The 24393-nt window shown below is 42.1% G+C and overlaps 1 protein-coding gene and 1 long non-coding RNA gene across 6 annotated transcripts; one reads left to right on the top strand and one right to left on the bottom strand.

Annotated features, from left to right (window-relative positions):
- Window positions 1-2058: 2058 nt before the first annotated feature.
- Window positions 2059-21106, bottom strand: RBL2 (RB transcriptional corepressor like 2). Of its 5 annotated transcripts, none has more exons than XM_033517115.1 (22): window positions 20916-21106; window positions 19490-19620; window positions 18088-18288; window positions 17357-17421; window positions 14164-14292; window positions 13439-13599; window positions 13269-13333; window positions 12410-12596; window positions 11569-11735; window positions 10973-11082; window positions 9979-10103; window positions 9517-9654; window positions 9144-9308; window positions 8475-8586; window positions 7668-7940; window positions 7117-7388; window positions 6397-6573; window positions 6171-6242; window positions 5695-5806; window positions 4528-4730; window positions 4149-4313; window positions 2059-3737 (listed from the first exon to the last, which is right to left on the bottom strand). In XM_033517115.1, the coding sequence occupies exons 1-22, from the start codon at window positions 20982-20984 to the stop codon at window positions 3567-3569; spliced, it is 3270 nt and encodes a 1089-aa protein (XP_033373006.1). In that variant the 5' UTR covers window positions 20985-21106; the 3' UTR covers window positions 2059-3566. The 5 variants fall into 5 exon arrangements, with proteins under 5 accessions (XP_033373006.1, XP_033373004.1, XP_015495265.1 ...); XM_033517113.1 differs by having other exon boundaries at window positions 17357-17463; XM_015639779.3 differs by having other exon boundaries at window positions 3567-3737; window positions 10000-10103; window positions 20916-21105.
- Window positions 8582-11436, top strand: LOC117244972. Its single transcript, XR_004499006.1, has 2 exons — window positions 8582-9056; window positions 9400-11436. It is a non-coding gene; the product is annotated as an uncharacterized LOC117244972 (long non-coding RNA).
- Window positions 21107-24393: the final 3287 nt, after the last annotated feature.

A 24393-nucleotide genomic window follows, 5' to 3' on the forward strand; every position in this document is an offset into this window, starting at 1 on the left:
CTGACACCTTAAATTCACTTGTCATTTGCAACCTGTTCTCTTTGAGAACAACTTCATGGCTTCTAAGGAAATAGACAAAGAATTTCAGTGACAGGAAAACCAGATGGCTTTGTGGCACTTGCCTCTGTCAGTGCTCTGAGTGGCATTCGTGTCCCAATAGCCTCAGTATTCTGGACACCTGGCAGGTTGTAAGGAATTGAAAGTGCCTCAGAATTGCCATGTGCCTGATCACATTTGCAGCAGAGGACAGGAATGGAAGAACTGATTTGAAGGTGAGTGTTTTATTGCCTGGAAAAGTGCTGCTGTGTGCCTTTCAATGAAAGGATGCGGGAAAAGTTTGAAGGTGCATGTACTGGCCTGGAGTGTTGCTACTAAAATACTGTGAAATGAGTTCTGTTACTTCTGTTCTTTTTTTCTGGGAAGGCTGAAACTGAAATTGAAATGCTTCAGATTTATCATGGGCCAAGATTTAAAGGACTTCTGGTGTGAAGCAGATGATGGGCCTGACCTTGTACTGAGTGCATGACCTGCTTGGACAGGGCAGGCCTGGAGCTAAACCAGACTGACAGTTCCTCTGTATTCAGTTTTATGATTATTCAAAAACCTGTGTTACAGATCTGACTTGCACATTTCCTTAGACACTTAGGTGAAGGACTGGCATTGAAGTTAAATCCCTTCTAATCCTGGGTCACTCCTTGGTCTGTGCTGCAGTGCAGCCCAGCTGTTGGCCAGGAAACATCACAGTCAGCAAGAACAATGCCCAGGAGGAATCAATGGCAGGATAATTCTGTGAAAGTGATGGTTATTGGAGTAAGTTTTGTTTCTCTCTGAGATGTCACAGACCCCCTGCAAGGCTGGTCACTAGGTTGGATTGCTCCAAGTTAAATCCAGCTAACAGAAGTTTGTTGAGAATAATTTTCTTTATTTAGAGAATGTAGAGTTTTGTTTGGTTTAGAATGAGTAATCTGAAAAATTATTCATTAGACTGGGAAAGGGGAGAGAATGCTGTATATTTTTGTAATCAAATTTGTGTATTAAAATAAGCTGTTCCAGGAACAAGGTAGGTGAATCAGTACTGTAACAGTGCCATTGAAATCAAATTCTTTTCTCCTGGATCGAGATGTTTTTCCTAGAACAGGAACATAATTTGTTTGAAAAGTAAAGTCTGGCCAATACTTTGATAAGGGGATGCTTTTGAATATCATCTTTGAAATTCTTAACTCTCCGAAGTTTTACAAGGGACCTCTAAGTTAAACCAGTGGAGTTTCCTACTGAGGCTGCAGTTGGATTCCAACCAAACCTTTCTAAGTCGTGAAAGAAAATATTTGAAACCACTTCAGATTTTTCTTTTCTAATATCAAGTTTCTATGCCTTTTTGTTTTCTTTGGAATGCCTGTTGAAGTTTGTTGTTTGTTTTTTGTTAGCATTTTTTTCAAAGTAGAAACAGCAACTTCTATCTTTGTTATTAGTTACAGCTGAGGGTAACTTAACTTGTTTTCAGAAAAGGACAGGGCCAGCAGCTGATGAAATAGTCTCAGGCCCCCTAGGTAAAAAGGCAGGGGAAAACCCATGCATCCTTTGCTGTACAAATACAGCACTGGCCAGTGGTGGTCAGAGCTGTTCTCAACTACTTAAAAATGTTTAGAAATTTCCCTCAGTTGAAATGTAAGCAGCCAGTGCACAGGAAATAATTCTGCTGTCACTGTGTGTGCAATCTTGTGTTAAAAAGCCCCTGCAGGGATGGCAGATTGTTCTGAAGCCCTCCTGTGCTGTGCAGTGAGGCAGCCATCCTCCTCCTCCTCCTCCTCTGCCAAAGGAGAAGCAGCTGGAGCTGGGGCATTCCCTGGCCCTGCCTGGTGCCTTCCGATGGAGCAGCAGGAGAGGATGTGCTTGGAACAACCATGGTGACTAAACCAGGGCAGGAGTAAATCCTTTCCCTTGTGGTGTGACTAAGATGTGATTATTTTTAAACCTTTAATTGCAGTGTGGGACTGAAGTCCTTGCTGCAGACTTTCTAGCTTTGCACATACAATGCTTTTTCACACACTAACATGAAACTGTAAGTTTATAAAGTCTTTATTGAAAAATACAATTGCAATATTTTCATACAAAGTGAAGTAAATGGAACATAGTAACAACAAGAATTGTCTGACACTTCCATAAATATTTTTACAGAAACATCTACACAACTTTTGGACTTCAGCTTTCTGTTACGCAGGTAAGAAAAACCATGTTTTTATTCTGCTTTAGCTGAATTTATAGTGGAATTAAGCCTTAAATATTCCTATTATTCAGAAGGGCAGGAATGACTGAAAACAGGCCTGTTAGCTTTTGCTTCCTCAGTAAGCCTTCTGGAACATGAGTGTGCACCACATTTTGCATGAACACCCCCTCCCCAGCAGAGGCCTGGCATCCTGTACTGTGGGAGAGGGTTGATGCTTTCCTAACAAGTCTGGTATTTTGGACCTATTTTAAATGAAAACAAGTGGTAAGTGTAATGTGTACCACCTGCTGATCCTGGTAGGAGGGGAGGGATTTCTCCCAGGCAGCCTGGTTTAGGCCTTTTTACAAAAACCAAAGCAAAACACAAAATCAAACTCCCAAGCCCTGTTCTTTAAACACAAAATATCAAAATACATGTTTTAGGAGATGGGCACCACCTTCCTGCTGCTGAGTGAGCAAGGGCTACAGTGCCTGACTATCAAGAAAAGCAACAAGCATCTAAAATTCCTTGAAAAAAGCACACATCCCTGGCTTCCTGCATTCATTGCTACATATACATTGAGTTACAATGAATTCTTAATGCCATTTGCTGACAAGAGGAGCAGTGGGATGTCTGTTGAAATAAATACAAAAGTCAAATTGTTTCAGTACAGAACGACAGCTGAAGTCGGCCTTTGCAAAAAATATTCACATTTAGAAAGTGCCATTGCAAATATACAGCAAAATTCTTCTGCCTTAACCATGATGCTTCACAGCCCTGTGCCAAGTGTCACCTTGGGACCACGAGTTCACTTTCAAACTGTGCACAGCTCAAACCACTCAACACAATCACCTCCCTTGGTACAGCAAAGGGCCACACATTGTGATTCACAACACTGTGATGCTTCTCAAGGGCATGTGGAACATCCTGAATATGGAAAGAGTCCATATCATCCATCTATCCATCCAGCTTCCATCAGGGCTCAAAACACTCCCCTTGTCTCTTTGCAAGCAGAACGGGACTGTGTGAGAATGTTACTCCAAAGCTGTTAGTTTGTGAGGGGGTTAGTGAGGAACCCTGACACCATCTGTGGGTACCTTGGTGCAGGGCTCTGTGCTGAGGCCCCTGGACCTGTCTGAAGCACTGACTAGAGCAAAGCAAAGCTGTGAATACCTGCTGCAAGGTCCACAGCTGTGTTAGGGATGTGTTCTCCAGGCAAGGCTGGAGAAGGGTCACTTGCCTTGTGAAGAGCTTAAGCAGGGCCAGGGCTTGTGTTGGGGGTCTGAGGTGGCTCCTTGCTGGCCCCAGCACTCTGCCCCTGGCCCAGGCTCGGTGCAGTCGGGGAGGGAGGAGTTGTGCAGGCTCAGTGAGACCCTCGGTCGTTCGCCACGTCCTGGAGTCGTCTCAACAGAGCCGTGTGATTCTCCTGGCAGATGCGCTTGGCTGGGGCTTCAGTTCCATCTTCCAAGAGGATGCCTCTCTTCTTTGTGGGTGTTTCTCCAGTTCTAACCATGCTGTTGATTTCCTTTAGCCTCTGGAGGGAGGAGTGGGGCAAAAGGATTAGTGCTCTCTCTCTGTAACTGCCTCAGTGTGCTCTGAACTGTTGTTAGATGCATTGCAGTGGGACTGGACAGGCTCTTTTGTGGAAATCTCTACTGTACCAAGGTATTTTCTTCATCACTGTACTGGTTCATTCCCTTACCAGAGTAAATCTTAAACTCAAGGAAGTTTGTTGTGTGTCTGCACGCAGAGCTCAAAGGCTTATCCAGCCCTTCAGCTGTGGCAGCTGCACTGGCAGTTTGATGTGCCTTAGCTGATCATGTGTGTGTTGGACAAGGTGAACAAAACCTTGTCTCATGCTGCAAAGTCTGCTCTAATTCTACTACCAAAACAAAAAAAAAGAGTTAAGGAATTAAAAGATCAAACTGAAACATGTTAGTCTCACCTTTGAGGGGCTGCTGCTGAAGTAGTAGAATATTTTCTCCTGGGGCGAGAGGGCAGACTCGTTTCTGTGTGGTGAGATGTACAGGGGGTGGTGCTGGGAGAGCTGCACTCTGCGGGGAGAGCCGAGGCGCACGAAGGGGTACGGCGAGAGTGGGGGGGAGTCTGTCTGCTCGGAGAGAAGAGAGGCCCTCAGCAACTGCAGCCTGAGCTCAGGGCTCACTGCAGCCAGGCTTTGCCACACATACGATCGTACAGGTGTACAACAAATGCAAGTTCTGTTGTTATTAGGCCAATGAGTATTTTTCAATTTAAGGAAATTTCACTGCATGATCAGAAGATCAAGCTCAGTTTATTAAGAAGAAGCACAGAATGTAACTTACTGCATTTGAGGTGTACTTGAGGGCAAAGTCCTTGATCTGCTCGATGTAGACGTTGTTGTAGAACTGGATGAGGTCCCCACGCTCCTCCTCCTCGCTGTCGCTGTTGGGGCCGCTGAGGCGGGTGGGGGTCGGGGGCGCGCTGGAGGGCTGGGGCACGGGCAGGGTGCTGCTGGAGCGCATCACCGGGCTGGAGTCACGGCTGCCTGCAGGGCACAGCCACAGCCTCAGGCACTCCTGCACGGCACAGCCAGCCACCCTCGGCAACCGGTACCTGCTGCCGCCAGCACTGATCCCCGAGTGCTGTCCCTTACACAAAAGCAGTTGATTTCTGGATAAACTGCAAGGGATTTGCTGTAGGACCAGAGTTGTGTGACAGTATAAAAAGAGCTGAAACTCCATTTTTCAGCATTTGTGTTACACTTTTAGCAGGAGCTCTTTCTTGTTGCCACCTGGCACCATTTCAAGGAAAGAATGGTAGTCTTTTTCTGTCAGAAGAAATACTTGTCTTGGCCATACTTCCTGCTAATTTCATGTGGGAAGTTGCAAAATATATGTAATTTTTTGCCTTCCCTCCCTGCCATCTCTCTGTGACACAAAATATTAATACCTACTGCTTATACCATCATCTATTGAATACCTTGAAAACTGCCAGTAGGAATACTTCACTTCTTCAGTTTCCTTTATAAAAGTTAATTCAAGGAAAATATGTCAGTTCACATACCAAGGGAGAATCCCCAGAGCTGTCAGCTATGCTGAAATCAATGCTGTGGGTGGTGTTCCCATCTCTGCAGACAGACAGTGCTACAAAAGAAACTGCAGCAGCTCTGTGGTTGTGATAAGAGTAACTGTGAACCTGGCTAGCCCAGATTTCCTCATTCTGCAAAGACTTGAAAGTTCTTTGGTGTGTGAGCTGAACTCAGAGCTCAGGCCAGCACAGCAAATTCCCAAGGTAAGTGCATGTGGGGAGGGATTTGAAACCGAGTGGGTGCAACAAAAGCCTTGAATTAGAGCAACTCTCAAATGTTATCAATATATTCTTAATATTATCTAAGTTTACCAAAGGAGGAAATGTTTGGGCTGAAACAACACAAAATCCGACTCTTAGTTTATGAACACAGTTTTGGAAATGGAATTAAACCCGAGCACCTGACATTTGGAATCACTCACTTTTTTCTTTGTTCCTGTCTTTGCCTCTGTCTGTGGGTGAGTTCTGCTGGCTGCTGTCACTGCTGCCCGAGTGGCGGCGGCGGCGGCCCTTGATGAGGACACTGCGATAGACCTGCAGGGACAGGAGCAGTGTGAGCAGGGGAGGGTGGAGCGGTCCCCAGTCAAGGAACAACTGCCTGCATGACATGTCTGCTGCCACAACTTCACTGTGCTACCAAACTGCTTCTTGCAGAGCAAACTACAGCCTCCTAACAGGAATAATAGCCCACAGGCACTGCCTCCTTAGGTTTTAAGTAAAAAACACTTTCTAGTTTACGTACAGTTTAACAAAAAAGCTTTCAGTAACACAGGATAACCCTCTCTTCTGAGACTAGTTCATAGACTGCATCCCCTTAATACTAAACGTTGTTTTGCCAAGTGATCTGTTCCCAAAATAGAATGAAGGTATTTAATAAACAAATAGTGACTGTGCTCACGTGACTCTTGGCTTGCGGCTGTGTCCGGTAGCAGCGCATGATGTTCTGGAATGATCTGTCTTCGTTAGTAACCTAAGGGACAGAAAAGGTTCTGTTTTTCTGCAGGTTTTTGGGTCTTTTGTTTGGCTTGGGGTGGTTGTTGGTTTGAGTTTTTTTAAGAAGTACTATTGGGAATATTAAGTATTAAAGGAGTTTTTTGTTTGCTTTTTCTTTTTTCCCACTTTACCTTAGTCATGACATAGATGGCACACATCAGCAGCTGATCCAGGTGTCTGTCCATCATGATTTCAGGGCAGTGCACCAAGGAATACTCAAAACATGTCCAGATCTTTTTGCGCAGCTCATCAGACACATCAAGTTTGGCACAGAGGTCCCTCAGACGAACACTGGCCAAGTGATACACCTGTGACATTGGACATCGTGCTCAGGGCCACAGCAACACTGCTCTTCTGACCCAACAAAAGAGTTAACTCAGACTTGCACACCTGTAGAGCTTGTGCAAATGTGAAGCCAAGAGAAGAATAACTAAAATAAAATCTAATTTTTTTGCTTACAAGGCACAGACATTGTAAGTACTGGTGTCAGTGCTAAAAAAAATTTGTTTGAAGCTTAAATTCCAAGCTGTCCTGAGCAGAGAAAGCATTGCCTACACCAACCCCTGTATTGAATAAACCAGAAAGTCTCAAAAGTGAACTTCTTTCTTTGGAAGAGCCTTTAAGAACCAGCTGGCCAAGTACAGAATCTATTTTCATGTCCTGATGTGCCAGCACAGTCCTTTGCTAGTGAGAAGTGGCCTGCAGGAGAAAATGACTCTTCAGCTGTGTATGAGTAAATATAGATTAAATGTAATATGCCCTCATTATTACAGTCAATAAGCGTGTATTTTTAAAATTACTGTACATTTACCAAAATAAGAACTAAGCAAAGCAAACAGATCAAAAAGTACCTTTCTGAAGAAGAGTGCAAGTGAGCCCATTTTGCGAGGCCTGGCAGCCGTGGCACTCAACTGCTGGGTCTGTCTCTGCTCTCCAGGGGAGATCTGCTGCACTGTTAACTGGCCTGGCAACTGCAGTGCTGCCCCAGCCATTGGAGGGGCCAGGGTGCCAGCCAGAGTCTGGGCACTCAGAGGCTGCATGGGCCCAGACACAGCCTGGGGCTGGGCACCTACATTTACTTGGACTGGGAAGAAGGTTATTCCTCCATTTTCATTGGCAATACCTGTAATGTAACAAAAAGAGCCTGAAACAAGAGCACACCGGGTGGGGGATGTGTGTGTGGTTTTCTTTTGAGTTTTTAAAAATAATTCAGTACTTCTTTTATTAGCTACTTAGAACTAAACATTTAATATATGTGAGATTGTTTAATCAAAACACTTTGGAAATTTCATTATGAGACAAGAAGATAACGAAGTCAGGTTTTCAGACTAATGCAGTCCTCCCTGGCTGCGTTCCCTGATGGGAACAAGCCTGAATGGCTGTGCAGCAGCTTTTCCCTCACCTTGCACAGGTATTGTCACCGTCTGCCCGTTGTTGGCTGTCACGGTGGCCGTTGCCACTGTCACCAGGGTCTGGCCAGGCACCGGGGTCACGGACACGGCCTCGGGGCTCACGTTCTGCACAGGCACCGTGCTCACCACGGGCTGTGGGGGCACCCTGACCGCGGGGCCACCCTCGGGGGCACCGTCATTGTCAGCGAACAGGCGCCGCCGCGTGGGGTTGGCTGTGGGAGAGCTGTACCTGTCATACAGCGTGGCTGGAGGGGAGGAGAGGCCTGGGGAAGAAAAACACACACACAGATTATATTTAACTCTTGTTTTATAATCCCTTGTTTTAAAAATAGGTGATGCAAAGCTCTTCAGGAAAAAAAATTTAAAAATACTGAGTGCTTATAGAGATTACTTAATCTTCAATAATTCTGTGTTTAATATTTTTCTAAATTCATGTATCATATTTTTTCTAGTGGAAACATTTTGAGATGTTACATAATATATAGTGGAGTTTCTTTTCTAGTATAACAATAAAGCCGACCAATCAGAGTGTAAACTGCATGTGTGTGCATGTATAAATACTGTTTAACACATACATACACACACGTTGTTCAGATCCATCACCTGAGAACACCCTATCAAATCAGTATTGAATCCATCACTCTTAGACTTCTGATGCAACTCTGAGTTGCAATACAAATACCCTTTACAAATGTGTTTGCAGCTAACTGTACACTGGCAGTAAGGCAGCTTCTTCCCTTACATAATTTAATCTAAGTTAGCAATGTACAGCATGTTCTGCTTTAAAAAAATCTCACCTTTTCCCAGTCCTCCACTTTCAGCACGAACCTCGTTTATTCGCCGTGGTGTCAATGGTGAACCTACAACACTGTTCCCAGCAGATCTCTCGAAGTACTGAGGTGGCATTACCTAAAATATTTATCCTTTTATTAGAGCAGCTGTATCACACATTAACTACATAGCAAATTTTTAATACCTACTGCACTACACATTTTGAACAGCAAAACTTTGTGGAAAAATAACAAGAAAAGTGACAAACTTACCCTAAGCCCAAGAAAACCAGAAGTGAGTAGTGATTTTGGTGCTCTGGAAGATACACACTGTAATAGTCTTTCTGTGGCTACTGTGTGTAGTTTTTACCACATTTATTGTCTAATAATCTTTCCAAGTGTTACTGGTCCAAACCTTCCCTTCTTGACCATTTTGTTCACTGTTCTGCTACACCATTAAAATACTGGATAAAATACTGGGTGAGAATCACCTCTGCTGCCTGTCTCTGTTGCAGATGTCTCCAGAGAGGTGACCCTGACCAGGCCAGAGCACGCTGCACTTGCTGCTTTCCCTGCACTGCTGGGCTGGTGGAATTGCTACCAAGACACGTAAGTCCTCTCCTTCAGGATACAAAATCCTCTGCCTGCCATCCTGTCTGATTATGAAAGCTATGCAACACACAGAGATGTGCTCACCTCTTCACAAGTAGGGACTTTGTTTTCGTTCTCTCTGATCCTGTCCCACAGTACGGATTCCCGTTTCCATGCCATACTTTCCAGGATCTGTTCTTCAATGTGGTTCAGGTGTTTTACCACTTCCCGACACAGGCCGTCCTCTGCTCTAATGAAAACCTCAATCACCTGTGCAGTGGATAAGTATGATCAACATAATGTACTTGTTTCATAGATTCAGTCTTAAACAAAGATCTAATTCCAATTCTTGACTTTCAAGGAAGAAGAGACTATTAGAAATATGAAGGCTGCGCTACTATGACTCAATCCTAGGCTGTCATACAGGTCAATGAGCACTCATGACTTGGTAAGCATTTCTAGCTATCAAACACATTACCTTGTAAAAATGATAAACTGGAATGTCAAATATTTCAGTGATGAATGGGAAGTTTCCAGGTGGGTTGTATGTAAAGGTAATGATCTCCAGGCAACACGCCAGCAGAGACCTGTGAAACACATCTTGCTCCAGTATTGCCTGCAAGAGTTGCAAATTTTAAAGTTTATTTTACAGTGTAACTAGAGAGAAAATAAAACACTTTTTATTGTCTCAACAGCAAGATTCTCAAGCTTACAAAAAGTGAAACTATTTTTTAAGGGACTGAACAGAGTTCAAAATGAGCCATCTTTAGTCATTAAAAATTTACTCTGTGCTTGCAAACACAATTTCTTAAACCTTTTCCTTCCATTCAGGTGTATTTACAGGGTTCTTCTCAGAGATGTACCCTCATTTTAAATAACTGACAATTCTGCTCTACATTTGTGATCTTTTTTTGCAGGTCCAATTTCAAAAATGAAGTACCCTTTGTTTAGTTTTCCTTACAGATAAGTCAGTGTCTCTCAGTCTCTTCCTCTCTTGCTCAATGACTGACTCCAAGACCTTGTAGTAGAGCATCTCAGCACGACGAAAATGTTTACTAGCAACATCTGCAGGAAGTTTAAATAGAAGCAATATTGTAAAATGCAAGAAAAAAGTATTATAATCTTCAGATACAGAAATGCAACAGCAGCTTGTGTAGATTTCTGTGCTGCTGTGGATACAATACTTTCAGGACTAAAACAGTTAATTTCAAGTTAATGTAGGAATCCTTCTCCTACACTGCCCTGATCTGTGAATGCAGAGCAGAGTAACTTGCTACCAAACCCAGATTATGGTGACAGGGCCATGTATAAGAACAACCCTTAACATTGCTGTAACAGACACAATTGAAATTGAGAAAATGCACCTGTATGGATCCACCTTGCACTGTGCAAAAAAAGCACTGAAGCTACTAAACTGGCATGAACAAAGGAAGGCCTTATTAAGAAACAAGGTCAAGAGCATCTTCCTTATATTCAATCCATCTTCAGGCACTTCAGATATCAAGACAACTTTGCAAATCATGTTTTTGTGTTTATACTGGCAGGATTTTAATACCTGTACTAATCCATCTTCATATGTAAGCCCAAGTTGCTGTTGGGTTTTTAAAGACTACAGTTACTCAGATTTTCTTTACCAGCACAGAAATCCATGCCATCACTTATATTCTTTTATTTGAGAGAAGAAGTGGTACACTTCAAAGTCCTTTTCATTGCACTTCTCTAGTGCTGAAAGTGTGATCAAATTCCAGTGATTCAAGCTAAGGCTGATTATAAAATTTTACACAACATTGGAATTTTCTATATCTTAAGAACACAGGAAAAGGCAAAAGAGGTAGAAAAGACACTTGTGCTAAAGCAAAACCTGTATGTAAAACTTAATTATAAGAGATGGATGTATTTACAGGCATTTTATGGATAAGGTAAATGTTTCCCACCTTTGGAAAAATTACTGAATTCTCCTTCAGACTGAGTGCTCTGACAGTACACTTCATGCATTTCTTTCAGTCTGTTTGCAATGGATTGAGAAGGATCTCTGGAGCATGACCTGAAAATAAAAACTAAACATTTTCAATATACTATTCCTACTAAGACCAAAACCACCCTATATTTTATATGCTGAAAGCATAAAAAATGCAAATATATTGCACAGCAATACAAACAGACCCAAATGTGCCTAACTGCAAACCAGTTTATGCACATGGAGAATAAAGTTTGGTTTGCATATCCCACAGTATGGGGTGATTTCCTAGGTAGTGCCATTAGGTAATGGTAAGAAAATTTTATACTGGCAACTTGTGGTTAGAGAAGCTCATAACTGCTGGGTTTTAAATAGTAGGTGTTCATCAATCTCTAAGGACAGATGAGTCTAAATAAAGAGAATAGTCTTTCAAAATGTAAATGTCTCTCTGGATTCCATTTTACTCCAGTAGTAAAAGACTGATTCACATTTTAAATTACACTGTTCAGCATTAATGTTTGCTATTAAAACTAGAATAGAAAATAGGATTATTTGGCTGAACACCAAATTTACCTGAGTATTTGCTCCAGATTTTCACTGGGGGCATTTTTCAGCCCAGCCAGCATCGTGTGCAGGCGGCTCAGGCTGTAGGTTGCTATGGAAACAGGTGTCACGTATGGGTTGCTCTCTTTAATGTACTTGCGGCCAGTAAGGGGGGTTGTGATCCTGAGTGACTTGGACTGAAAATAAAAAATAACCACATATACAAATGTACTCTGTTATAAACTTTGATAAAGGTCATAACCTAGAAACATCAAGCTGTAGAGTTCTTATTCTGTGTTATGGAAAAAAAATGACTCCTAATCAAACAGCCCAAACCAGACCATGACTCAGGTAAAAGCCAGCTTTTTCTGTGTTGCTCAGATGTTTGTATCAAACGGTTCTGTATGAACAGAGGGGACTGAAGTGTGAAACACTTAGACTAATCTCAAAAAATCCCCCCCAAACCACAGTATCCCTTCCTAGCCTGAGTACCAAAGGTAGCTGTAAGCTCACAGCAAAAGTGAACTGAGCCAGGGTTTCCTTTAATTTTCTTAAAAGAAATGAAAATTCCTTTAATTCCTTGGAACTTAAACCTTTCCAAGGTTCAGCCTTTAACATAGTAAGTCCTTCTGATCAGTATTTTACTTTAAAACAATCAACTTTCAATTAGCACACAGCAAAATCAATACATCTTCTAATTACCAAACCACATAGTAACTTCTAACAAATTTGTTACATTCTTCATGAAGTCCAGCCCCCAATACTCTGCCCATTTTCTCCCCACACTCCGAGGTGTGTTTTATTTCTGTCTCCATAGGCAGCCAGGGAGGGTGGCATATAAAAACAGCAACACAGACCATGCCATACTCACCCTGTCAAAATGCTGCTGCAAATTATGCTTCACTTGTACCCTTTCAGTTGTTTCCATTCCTGAAGGTGTGTTTAAGCACCTTGTGAGAGTTCCAATTTCTTCATCTGCATCCTCGCCAAGGAATATTCGCTCATCGAGATTTCCCACTGACAGAACATACTCCTCATAGGCTTTGTTGATGGCTTTGCTACAGCAGAAAGGAAGGACAAACAACCCCCCTTTTGCTTTGTTCACCTGCTCACACACTGAACACAGCTCTGGCCTGGGGGAAGTCTACTTCAAATTTCTTTCGACCCTCACTGAAGCTCCTTTAAGATCTACAGTACTTTAAACATGACAGTGGCAAGGACATTATTTTCCCTATGTATCTGATGCCCTGCCATTTATCCAGCTGCAGGAGGAACACAGTGAAATACTCAGAACTCCTATTTCCTGGAAACACCTCAACATTTACACAGCATTGTATCATAACTGAACCATTTTTATATCATTAAAAGAAAGTAAATCCTAGCCATAAACATCTCTAAACACCACCAAACCCATTTTTTTGCCTCCCACTTCCTACTCAGTCTCCCACTGCTTTTTCATAATAACTCTGAGTTACACACACAAAAAAAAAAAATTCAGGAAAGAAAAGCATAAGAATAAAAGCAGACATCAGGGGTAGCACCATCCTGACACACCATTCCTCTTTCAAGCAGGCCTCAGCCCCCAGCACTGCCAGGAACAGGAAGGCAGTGCTGGATGTCCACTACTGAACACACAAGGCATGGCTGCCACCAGTGCTCAGATCAGGTAACAAGTGCAGCTGGGCCACAGAGGGACACTCATGCAAACCAAACCACAAACAGGGACTTACACACTATCTCCAAAGTTCCCAGGATCCAGAAATCCTGTCAGATTTTCATCTTTTCCTTTTAAAAGCTGTAAGACATTTAAGAACAAAGGATAGAAATTTCATTTCTTATAAAGGTTTTGAAGGTAACAAGTAAGGAGAGATTTTTCTACATTACAAATTTACTGACCAACCTTTTTGTCAAAAAGCTTCCGAATATATGGCTTCCAAAAATGTTCCTTTATACCTTTTGCTTCTAAAACTAATCCATAATGTAAAGAACACAGTTTTTCAATGATGCAGGGAGGATCAGATGATACTTTATAATCCTTACTATGGAAGTCTTCAGGCAGACCTACAATTCAGAATATTGTATAATTAAATTCTGCAAATCCATATCCTGCTTTCTTATTAATTTAAATTCTATGCAGTGTAGTCAAGGTAATATGAAATTAAAACAGCAAACTAATTAGTTCCCTTGAAAGAACTACTAATTGTGTAATGCTCACTCTACTGGGTAATGTTATCAAAAACAAATTTTGAGTTAGATATTCAAAACCATTAGTTACTGAGTGATAAAAACTACATATATCACTTCTAATAGGAAAAAAAAAATCAAACACTGGTGAACTACAGTATTTATTTGAGATAATGGTCCCAGGTCACATCTGAAGCACTACAAGTGAAGGCCAATCCTGTACAGCACTGAAAATCTAAGTGCAAGCCTGTGAAGAATTACATCAGAAATTCAATGGCAACTTCTCACCATTCACTTGAATTTGTGGTTATCAAGTCAATCTACACTTCCATTCTCTTCAAAAAGAGAACAGCAGCAATCCAGGAATGAGACAGAAACAAATCTCCTATTTGAGTCCTGGGTCTTCATGTATTTCAAATCAACTTCTTTTTTATAACATACCCTTAAAATTAGGATTCAGGAGCTCTTTCCGGTTAGGACACTGCAGAGCATTTCCATACACAAGATCCAAAGCACATAACAAGAGGTGGTAGGAATTGACCAAGTCATCACTGATCATAGGAAAATTTCCTGCAATATAAGAAAGCCATAAGATAAAATCAGCGAAGATTTAAGAATTTTTTTAATAAGAGACTGCTGATGTTTATATTACAATCAATAATGGAACCTTAGAAACACAGACTTTGGTGATTCTTAAGTACCTGGATAGTAAAGCAGACTCACAGTAACATGTAACAAATACAAAAGTTAAATATTTTTTCAGAAACAACAGCAGTTGTGAAGGAACTCAAATACATTTTGCTGTTTTGAAATCAAACCTTACCAAAATGTTGATAAATATGCTGTTCCTGCTCCCTCATTCAGAGTAATCTCATTAACCAGGGCATAAATAACTTGAAGCAGCCTCAAGCTGTATAATATAAGCCTCAAGGAAGAAAAACGTGCTTCTGCAACTGTGGCAGCAGCAGCAGCCCCATTGCCTGGCAGAGTCACATCCTTCACTGGGTTCCCACCTGCCTGAAGCTGGCCTGCTCTGAAGGCCAAGGAGCTACAATGGGTTCTGAGACTCAACTTTTCCCCTTTTCCCCAACTTTGCATTGCTGTGAACAGCCTCAAATAACTTTAACTTTGGCAAGGCTACCCAAGGTTTTCAGATGGCCTAGAAACTGCTCCCTCCTTCAGCCCCTGCCCCGCACTCCCAGAACAAACCTGTACCTAACTCAAAGTCAGATTTTAACAATCTATTTTCTTGAAAAAAATTTGCTGGGGCATACTCATTATAAACACTAATAAATATAACTTAATTTCTCTTGTGCTTTACAGAAAAGCTAAAATGTGCCTATCTCTGACTTGGCTTATTTTTATTTTTTTTCTATCATTTTCCTGCAGAAAAGAGTCCTTGTAACCTGTTCACAATCACAAACATTCCAATCAGAGTTGTACATTACTGAACTCATTTATGTTTACTGATATTCCTCTAGAGGAGTGACCATAGCTGAAAACAGTTTGATAAAATACACGATTAATCAATAACATAAATCACTATTCTGTAACTTTTTATGCACAGCATGATGTTTCTATTACTCCTTAAATACTAATAGCTCTTCCACTCTTTCCACCCTCCCTTTTTTCTCAGGGAAGCTCCAAATCACTAAGCTGATCCCACTCTGAAGAACACATTTAAATTCCTAAAGAAATCTGTATCATATAGTAATAAACTCACGTAGAACACATTGAAATGGATATATGATTAGAGAATTTTTCTCAATGATGCTGTTATTTTTTTTTTTGTAACATACCAGGTACTTCAAATTTGTTATTTTCTGTTTCCATGTTTGTTAGAAGAAAAATAATTTCAATGCAGATAATTTAAACTGTTTAAAATAATGAACCCTAGATGAAATTTTAATTAACTTTACTTTTCAGTTATTTCAAAATCATTAAAGGTTAAAATCCTAAATACTATTAGCAAATCTTTAATCAGTAAAATTCTCAAAGTAACTGTCATAACTCAGGTTCAATTCCACAACCATGACAACTACCATGGCAATCCTTACTGTCAGCACAAAAGTTAATAAAATTTCACAGTATCAGTAGTTCCACAGTTATTTTTTGTTGCTGACATTTCAAACAAGGTTCCCTTCCACATCGTACCAAATAATAAAAAACCAGAGATTTTTTTCCCCATCAATTTTAAAGAAAGAAATAAAAGAGCTGAAAGAGCAATTCTTACAAACAATATGCTGAAGTGCAGTCCCAGTGAACAAGGGGCTCCCTCTGTGCAGTGCATGAACAGAAGGGGATGGGCTGCAGGAGCAGACAAGCCTGGGCCTGCCACTGATGTGTGGTTGCTGTGATAAGGATTTACTGCCCAGCCCCAAACCACATAGCACAAAACCTCACACCAACACCTAATGCCTTAATAGTCAACACTCAGTTTCCACTTCTGTGCTGCCACACTTTAATAATCATTTGGTAATTTTACAGCTTCTGTGGACTGTAATTTTTTTCTTTTCCTTATAAAATGCAATCAAATGTGTTATCAACACATACTTGTATCAACCATGTGTATCAGCTAACACCATAGGGTTAGTTAGTGCCTGAAACTCTGTGTAATTAACATGTAGTCAATGATGCAGTTACTCAAACACATCAATCAATAACTTAGCAACAGGAAGACCCATGAAGTCCTTCTGCACCTTGTCAACCATCCCATCTTCCCACAGAAGTGAGGACTTGACAGAAGAGAAAAGGAAAACCTGTGATTTTCCAGACTGACCTACTTACTCTCTCAGCTGCCTACCTGTGCTAAGGAAGTGAAGTCCTGACTGACTGGAAATAAGTACAGTACCAACTCTACTGTGTTTCAGGCTGAAAGCACCACACTTGTTTAGGAAAGACTTCTCTTGCCCAATAAGGTGGAATTTGAAGTCTTAAAAAAAATGCATCTTCCTCACAGGATGGAGTGCTCAATGCAGTATTTGTGCCTCAGTACACCCTTCCTGACCTCTGTGCAGGGATGTGTGTGAGGGTCCAGCACTGCTGCCAGGAACCCTCTGCAGTGAGGCACAGTACAGAAAGAAAGGCTTTGTAAACAAAGTTCTGAACAAAATTAGTGCCAGGACATTCAATATTGCCACAGTCCTAGCCTCAAAATCATCCAGTTCAGGAAATCATAGCACACTGTAGGAATCTTAACACTGATTCACTTTTAAATTGGAAAAAACACATCCCACCACACAGGAATATCAATCCTGACACTCTCCCCAGAGCACTACCTTACTTATACATCACTCACAGTGAACACTTATCAAAGCAGGACTTGAAACAAGGCCTAGAGATGTGGAAACTCTTTAAGACAGATTTGATGAGGAGAGATTTTAGACTATACGTGCTATTACTGAACAACTGAAGCCTAAAATGCGGATTTCATCCTGTTCCTTCCTTTTTCTTCCAACAGTCACTACCAAGAAAAAAAAACATCTGAAATTCTCTACTGTTCTTATAAGCTTTAAGGCTGCTCTTACAATAAGGATTACATGTGCACTGCACCACTGGGTACTTTAAGGACTGATATAAAATAATGACCAATAAAACAATGTCTGCTATATTTAATCCCTTTCAGATCTCTTACCTTTTGCATGAACAAACAGCACCCAACAAAACTGGAAAACTTCAGTCACAGTACATGGTTGTCGTCTTTTGGAGGAAAATACAGCAAGAAGACTCAATGAATGAAAACTGATAAAACATCATACATGAGTCACTAATTCAAAGAGAAAGTTAAGCTTTACTACAGTGTGGTCAAAATCTTACACCATTCCCACAAAACCCTAACTACAGGAAATACAGAAATACACAAAACCTGAAAGAAGTTTAGTGTAGGCACAACCACAGCACCCCAAATACAAACAGTAACAAAGAAACAAAGTTCTATTATTAAGAAAATACCCACAAGATCTGCAGCTATGAAGAAATCCATGGGAGTTACTGGGCAGAGAAACAGACTAAGCAGTACTATGAGTATTAAAGCCATGTAGATCATAAAAGAATCAAATTCTTCCTGTCTTTCCTATCCTTGCAGCACCAGTGCTTCCCTTGCCTACAGGCTGATTGAAATCTCTCCCTTCTCCCCCATCCCCCAAATAATCAGAAACTCAGCAGCTTTGAGATTTCCTGCCCCTGTCAGATATGAAACTGAAAAAGAGATTAAAAATTTAAAGCAAGCAAGGACAAATCAACTCTGATATTATAAACAACAACTGTGAAAATACAGTCAAAATACTATTAAAACAATCAAGCAATTTCATGGTATTTTCACTACAGTAATGCTCTAAAATCAGTCTGGAAATAACAGAAACAAACCTCTGTTTTCTTCCTCTCTGTTGACGAGGCTGATCTTCTTGAGGATACCTGAAAATGTCCTGAAAAATGGGCTCATACTTCTTAAAAATGACTGCAGAAACGGTAAAGTTTCTCTCTAATCTCTCAGTTCGCTCTCTGAACTGGGATGGTAGATTTGCCATGTCTTCCCACTTCTTCATCTTGTTAAAAAACTCGATCAAGCTGGAAATACCAAACGGGTTAGATCAGAAAGGCTGTTTGTTTTTCCTGCAGAAATAAACTCTACATTTTCAATGAAAGTGCAATTTCTACTGCCCAGATAACTGATGAAACTATGACATTGCAAACATGACAGCCAACTCAGAGCCAGTCCTTTACCCATAAACATGGATGAGCTCAGACAGCTTGAGAAATATTTTTAGGTCCTTGGCTGATAACCACGTTAACTATGTACTCACAGATCTGGCATCTACTCACAAAGAGAAAATCAACTCCAACATTTATATTATTCTGAAATCAGACATGCCCCCTTTTTTCTGAAAAAATTATTAATTTAAATAAAAGAACCTGTGAGATCTACAATGCTAAGAATACTTTACAAAGTATGAAAAACCTCGTAAGTTTCAGTAAATTGCACTTTGCAAACTGGACTTTAATTCCTTTTCTACTTCTTCATCTACACCTTCTTTTTCAGTGTTATTAGTCTTGATAGCCCAGATGACAGAAACAATTTATCAACATTCAGTTCCATGAATTTCTGATTTTGAAAACAAAAGCTTATAGAGGAACACTTTTGCATTGCTCAAATCAACAGCAATGCTTCAACAGTAGAGGAAATGGGATAAAAAGTACATAAGAACATTCTTTTTTTTTGTGACAGTCTGTGGAATTTTTAGAAAACAATGAGATTGCTAATAAATAAAGTCAATTGTTTCAGAAGCTTTTCTTTATTACTTCATGGACATAAACTTTTGACACAAATTTGTTCATCAGATTCTGACCTCATTTAGTGACTTTAGCAAGAACATGTGAAAAGTGAAGTTTTCTTATGCAAAAATTGAAATAAATCTTGTGAACATTTTCACAGCGAACTACAAATGGTTTCTCATGTAAAAAGTTCATACTTTGCATGCCCCCAAAATTGACTGTTCTTCAGTGACTGGCTTCTTTCTCCTTCGAGTGAAGGAAGTCAATCTCTTATATGGAAAACCAGTGTTTTTATGAACATAGTACTGAGCCAAAGGAACTGCCCTACTTCTGTGACAGTGAGCTATAACACAAGCATTCCAGGGATATAAAGTTTATCTTCAAAAGCAGGAAACAAGAAACACATTTAGCTTTTATTCTCTATTTCAAATTTCACAAGGTGAAAAGCACTCTTTGAGATTTTGTAAGTGCCTAAAATCAGCAGAATAAAAGTTACCTTTGGTCTGAACAGCGCAGGATTCTGGTTAAGGATACGTAATTTCCTTCTGATGTTCCTCTGCTCACAGTTGGAATTGCTTTCCTGCAAGCCACATACAAGGCACAAGCCAGCCAATGCATGTCATTTCCCTGTGAATCAAAACATCAGGCATCTAAAAAACTTCACTGAAAAGAAAAACATGCTTTTCAGCTACCCCAACATCAGGGAAAAGCACGTGTCCAAAAAGATGAGAAAGTTGATTTGCTGTTTCAAACTTTTGTTGTGCTTTGCATTTTTAACTGCAACAAAACAGGTGCTTAATAGACACTGAACACTGAACTGCATCAAAACTATACTCATTAGTTACCATTATAAATTTCACATTTGACTCGAACTCTGTGAAATACATTTTGAGTATATGAAAATATATTTTTAGTGTTGTTCTTCTGTAGCATTTTGTACTACTTAAAAAGGAAAAGGCAAAAGAAAAAAAAAGACTACAGTTCTTGCAACCAAAACATTCCTTTGCCCTGAACGAACAGTAGGAAAACATCACTTCCATTTCGTTCTGTATTACACAGCAGAACAATTATTCAACCGGGTACCTAAAGACAGAAATTAATTCTAATGAGCACTTGAAATTTTGTTTTCTGTCTTTCATTAAACAGTAACACTTGAGTGGAAAAATGGACGGGTAAAACAAGGGGCCAAACTGAATTCGATGCTGTGGTTTTGTGGGGCTCCGTGATGTGACGGGCCCGGGTGAGCACACACCTTCGGGGGCAAGGCAAGGCTCGTTCCCGAGCATCGCTGCCCGTCTGGATGTGCCACAGGCACTGCCGGAGCGGGGCTGCTCCTTCCCGCAGCACCGAGCCCTGCCCGGTCCGAGCCGCCCGGTCACCGGGAGGGCAGCGCTGCGGGGACCCGGGAACTGCCGAGGGTTATCACAAGCGCCACCTTTGCCATGGGAAGGCACCGATAAAAGGCGCTTCCGAAGCTCCCGGGAGCGTCACCGCGTGTTCCTGTTTTCCAGAATGACGCGACCAACCCTTTACCTTTTACCCTTCACCTCTTACCTTTTACCCCCGCCCCGGGCTGTGCCGCGGCCGCGCAAGCCCCCAAAAATGACAAACAAATGTGATCACACCTGCGCCGGGCATCTCCGCGGGCCCCGCGCGGCTGCGGAGCGGAGCTGGCCGAGGCCACTGTGCCGCTCCCCGGCCGCACCGCTGGGAGCCCAAGTACCACAGCCACGGGAGCTCTTCCATTTTTATAACACCTTTCCGCCGCTATGACTCCCAACTGCGATGGTTATTGCCGGCCGCCCGGGCGGTGCGAGGGAGAGGCCGCCGCGCCTCCACCGCCGTCCCTTCTCTCCGCACTTCACCCCCTCTCCCGCCGCGCTCCCCCCGGCCCGGCCGAGGCCCTGTCGCAGCCCCCTCACCTCCAGGGTGTAGTTGCGCTTCATGCTTTGGTAGCTCAGCCAGGCCTCGGCACGGGCGCGCTCGTCCATGTTGAGGCTCCTGCAGAGCTCCTCGTAGCGCTGCCGGGTCTCGCTGTCCTCGCCCGGCGGGGACGGGGCTGCGGCCGCGCCCCCCGCGGGACCCGGCTCGGCCCCGGCCGCGTCCTCGCCCGCCATGCCGCGCCCCGCCGCTGGGGGGCAGCGCCGCGCTCCGCGCACCGCGCCTGCGCCGCCGCCCCGCACGTTCGAATCCAAACACCGCGGGACGGGCCCCGCCCCCGGCGCGCGCCGCGCCCGCTCATTGGCCCGCGGGGCGACAGCCCGCCCCGCCGCGCGCAAGCGCACGCCGAGACGCGCCCCCGGAGCGCGCACGGCACGGAGCGGGAGCGCGCCCGGCGCGCGGGGCCCTGGGCGGGGCCGGGCCGTGAGGGGAGCCCGGAACGGGCCGAGAGCGGGCAGCGCCGGGAAAGCCGTACACAAATACATACACAAATATATACAAATATATACACAGAGTGCGGGCTACGGGCTGAAAACACACATAGACTGCGGAGTAGGGGCTGCACAGAAATTGGTACACAAATACATACACCCAGTGTGGGATAGGGGCTGTACACAAATATATACACAAATACGTACACCTACATACAGTGCAGGGTACGGGCTGTACACAAATATATACACAAATACGTACACATACACACAGTGCAGGGCATGGGCTGTACACAAATATATACACAAATACGTACACATACATACAGTGCAGGGCATGGGCTGTACACAAATATATACACAAATATGTACACATACACACAGTGCAGGGCATGGGCTGTATAGAGGCAGTGGAGGGTAGGAAAGAGAGGCAGAAATAGCTCCCCTGGGTCAAGTCCTAACTGAGCAGAGGAGGCTGCCAAAAATGAGATTTAAGTCCAAGAGCAGGTACATGTCAATGAAGTGATCAATACAACAGGCTGCACTTGATTAAAAGAGATTTATTGACTCTGTCGGCTTGATTTTGTGTTACTGGTATTTCACCAATGCTGAAAACTTCAGAGGAAAAAAAAGAAACGTCAAGAAAAGATGATTTGGCTGACCTGAGATGTGATTCAGGACACAAATACACACCGATACCCAGCATTGAGAACAGCAGAGAGCTCAAGCTGGTACTGCCAGCAGGGTCCCCCCTATACCTGTAACCCCCAGATTACCAGAACAGCTGACAACATTAAAAACTAGTGATTAGGTTATATTTAACGTCTTATATCTTTTTTTTTTATAACACAGAGGAGCTGTGAACTTTGCAGCGAGGCCAAGTCCTACTCTGAGCTATGCAGAGCATTGATGGGAAGCTCTCTGCCACCCAGAAGACTATATAAATGACACAGGGCCTTTTCTGTTTAGATAAATTTACAGTATCTACTAAAACACAAACCAGCAATAACTTATTACAGCATTTAATTTATACTGAGAAATATTCATCTACTCTGTAAATTCTTTCATATTAAAAAAAGAACAAACCCTCACAATATTGAAAGATAAAGCTGAGGTTAAAAGGGAAGGTTATTATGCTGTGATCACACCTGAATGCTTCCCTGTGGTTTCATGCTTCCAGACTTTGTAAATAATAGGGTTAACTTCTTTTGTGTAGGAATTTTTTTTTAAAGTTTTCATTTAACAGTGTACTGAAAATTCAGGTAGGAAACATTTTAGTGAAATCTTTTTTATCCCTGAGGACGTAGCATCACTTGTTCCTCCACTTCTCCCCTTTTTCCCTCCTGTTCCTCCCCCATTAAAAAGATGCAAGAATAATAAAGAGTCATTCTCATATGGCATGTTAATTATCTGAATAATTTCAACTACTGGACTCCATGCTAGATCTACCAGTATGACAAATTACAGCCACAAACCCTCTCAGCCCAAGTCCCTCACAGCTGCTTGGCTACCCCCAATAACATACATTTTTTTACTGTCCTGTAGCCTCAGAAATTTTCCCCATGAACATGCTCGTGCCCCCTGCTACACTGAGGTCAAACACTGTCAAGCAGAGGATCTGACATGGCAGTTCCCTAATCAAATGCTTGTATCATCAGAGAGCAGAAAAAAAGTGTGAGGACTATTACCAGTTTTGGTGAGCCCTAGAGAGTGCACTCTCATCTCTCTAGATGATGAAACTCTATATGACATTAGGATCCCAAGAACTTCCCAAGCCAGCCTCCCTTTTATTCATGAGACCTTACCTGGAACGCTAATGAGAATTGTGCACTGTCAGGTCTCGTTCACACTGGAACACAGGAGGCAGAGCAAACAAGTCCTCATTTTCCAGTTTAACTTCATGAAGGATCGTGGGCATTGCATTTTCCCTCCTTCCTTGCATGAAAGAACCTGAAAGGAGGCAGCATTCAATAAAAAAATCATAAAAAGAACTTGGAAAACTGTTATCTTTATTTCCTTTTCCTCTAAATGTAACAAAGAAATTATATTGCCTGTTTGTGTAACATTAGGGACACTTAGATAAGCCAGGGCAGTTATTTTGTAAACTCCTGTGGCTACACCAGTACAATTAGTCTGCTCTACAGACAACACCACCAGCCCAAGGTCCCAACAACATACAAATGTATAATTTTCAGTGTTGGTCAGCTACAGCAGTGTACACTGCACTGAAACAGCCTGCTCGTGTGGAAGGTAATTATAGGTGTAATAGAACTAGATCAGAAACTGCTTATAAAACTAGCTGTTAGTAACTTTGCACATCACAAATAAGTTAATATAACACTACTGTGTACATCTCTTTATATTAGCCTTGAATACCAGGCACATTTCATCTCACTACAGCTTGAATTACATCTTCATCAAACCTCATTTTAATGGGTGATCAGCACTGTCACACTGAGCAATCCATGAAAAATGTATTACTAAATAACATGGCACAAATAATTTTCTCAGAGACAAAATGAAACAAATAGGACAGGACTTTGCTCTGTACACCTTGTTTAGTGTCTTATCTAATCATCATACCCCACATACTGTTCGGAAAAACTTCAAAGAAGTGCCAGAAACTAACCACCATTATAGTGCCTAGAACACCTGTCCCTCAGGAATAGTTCCATTGAAAAATAGATCCTTGTATTTTAATTTATAGACCAAGAAGACTGGATTCTAAAGCTGATTTTAAAAAATACTGTTAAAGAGATTTTGCAGGACTTTCAAGGAGAAAAAGAAACAGAGAAGTTGAGACCAGAGCTCATGTATATGTGAACTTTTATCACCTGTGTACAGATCTGCAGAAGAAGCTCAAAAAGGATGATGAGGATATGAAGACAAAATTCAGGCTGAAATAAATAAGGATACCATTGAATCATTCAAATGCAATGCCAGGTTAAAACAAGGTGGCACCAGACAAGCAGGAGACAACTCGGATTCAGGAGAAACATCCGTGCCCTGTGTGAAATACATGCAATAG

This window comes from Parus major, chromosome 11 (assembly GCF_001522545.3).
Source record: "Parus major isolate Abel chromosome 11, Parus_major1.1, whole genome shotgun sequence".
NCBI lineage: Eukaryota > Metazoa > Chordata > Aves > Passeriformes > Paridae > Parus > Parus major.

What these genes read in the sequence shown, in the direction of transcription:
- RBL2 (XM_033517113.1), bottom strand. Translation starts at nt 20,984, where the DNA reads ATGGACGAGCGCGCCCGTGCCGAGGCCTGGCTGAGCTACCAAAGCATG. An exon ending in TCAAGTACACCTCAAATGCA is followed by an intron (nt 4,314 to 4,527) that starts GTAAGTTACATT and finishes CTCTCCGAGCAG; the next exon opens with ACAGACTCCCCCCCACTCTC. An exon ending in TCAGCAGCAGCCCCTCAAAG is followed by an intron (nt 3,738 to 4,148) that starts GTGAGACTAACA and finishes TCCTCCCTCCAG; the next exon opens with AGGCTAAAGGAAATCAACAG.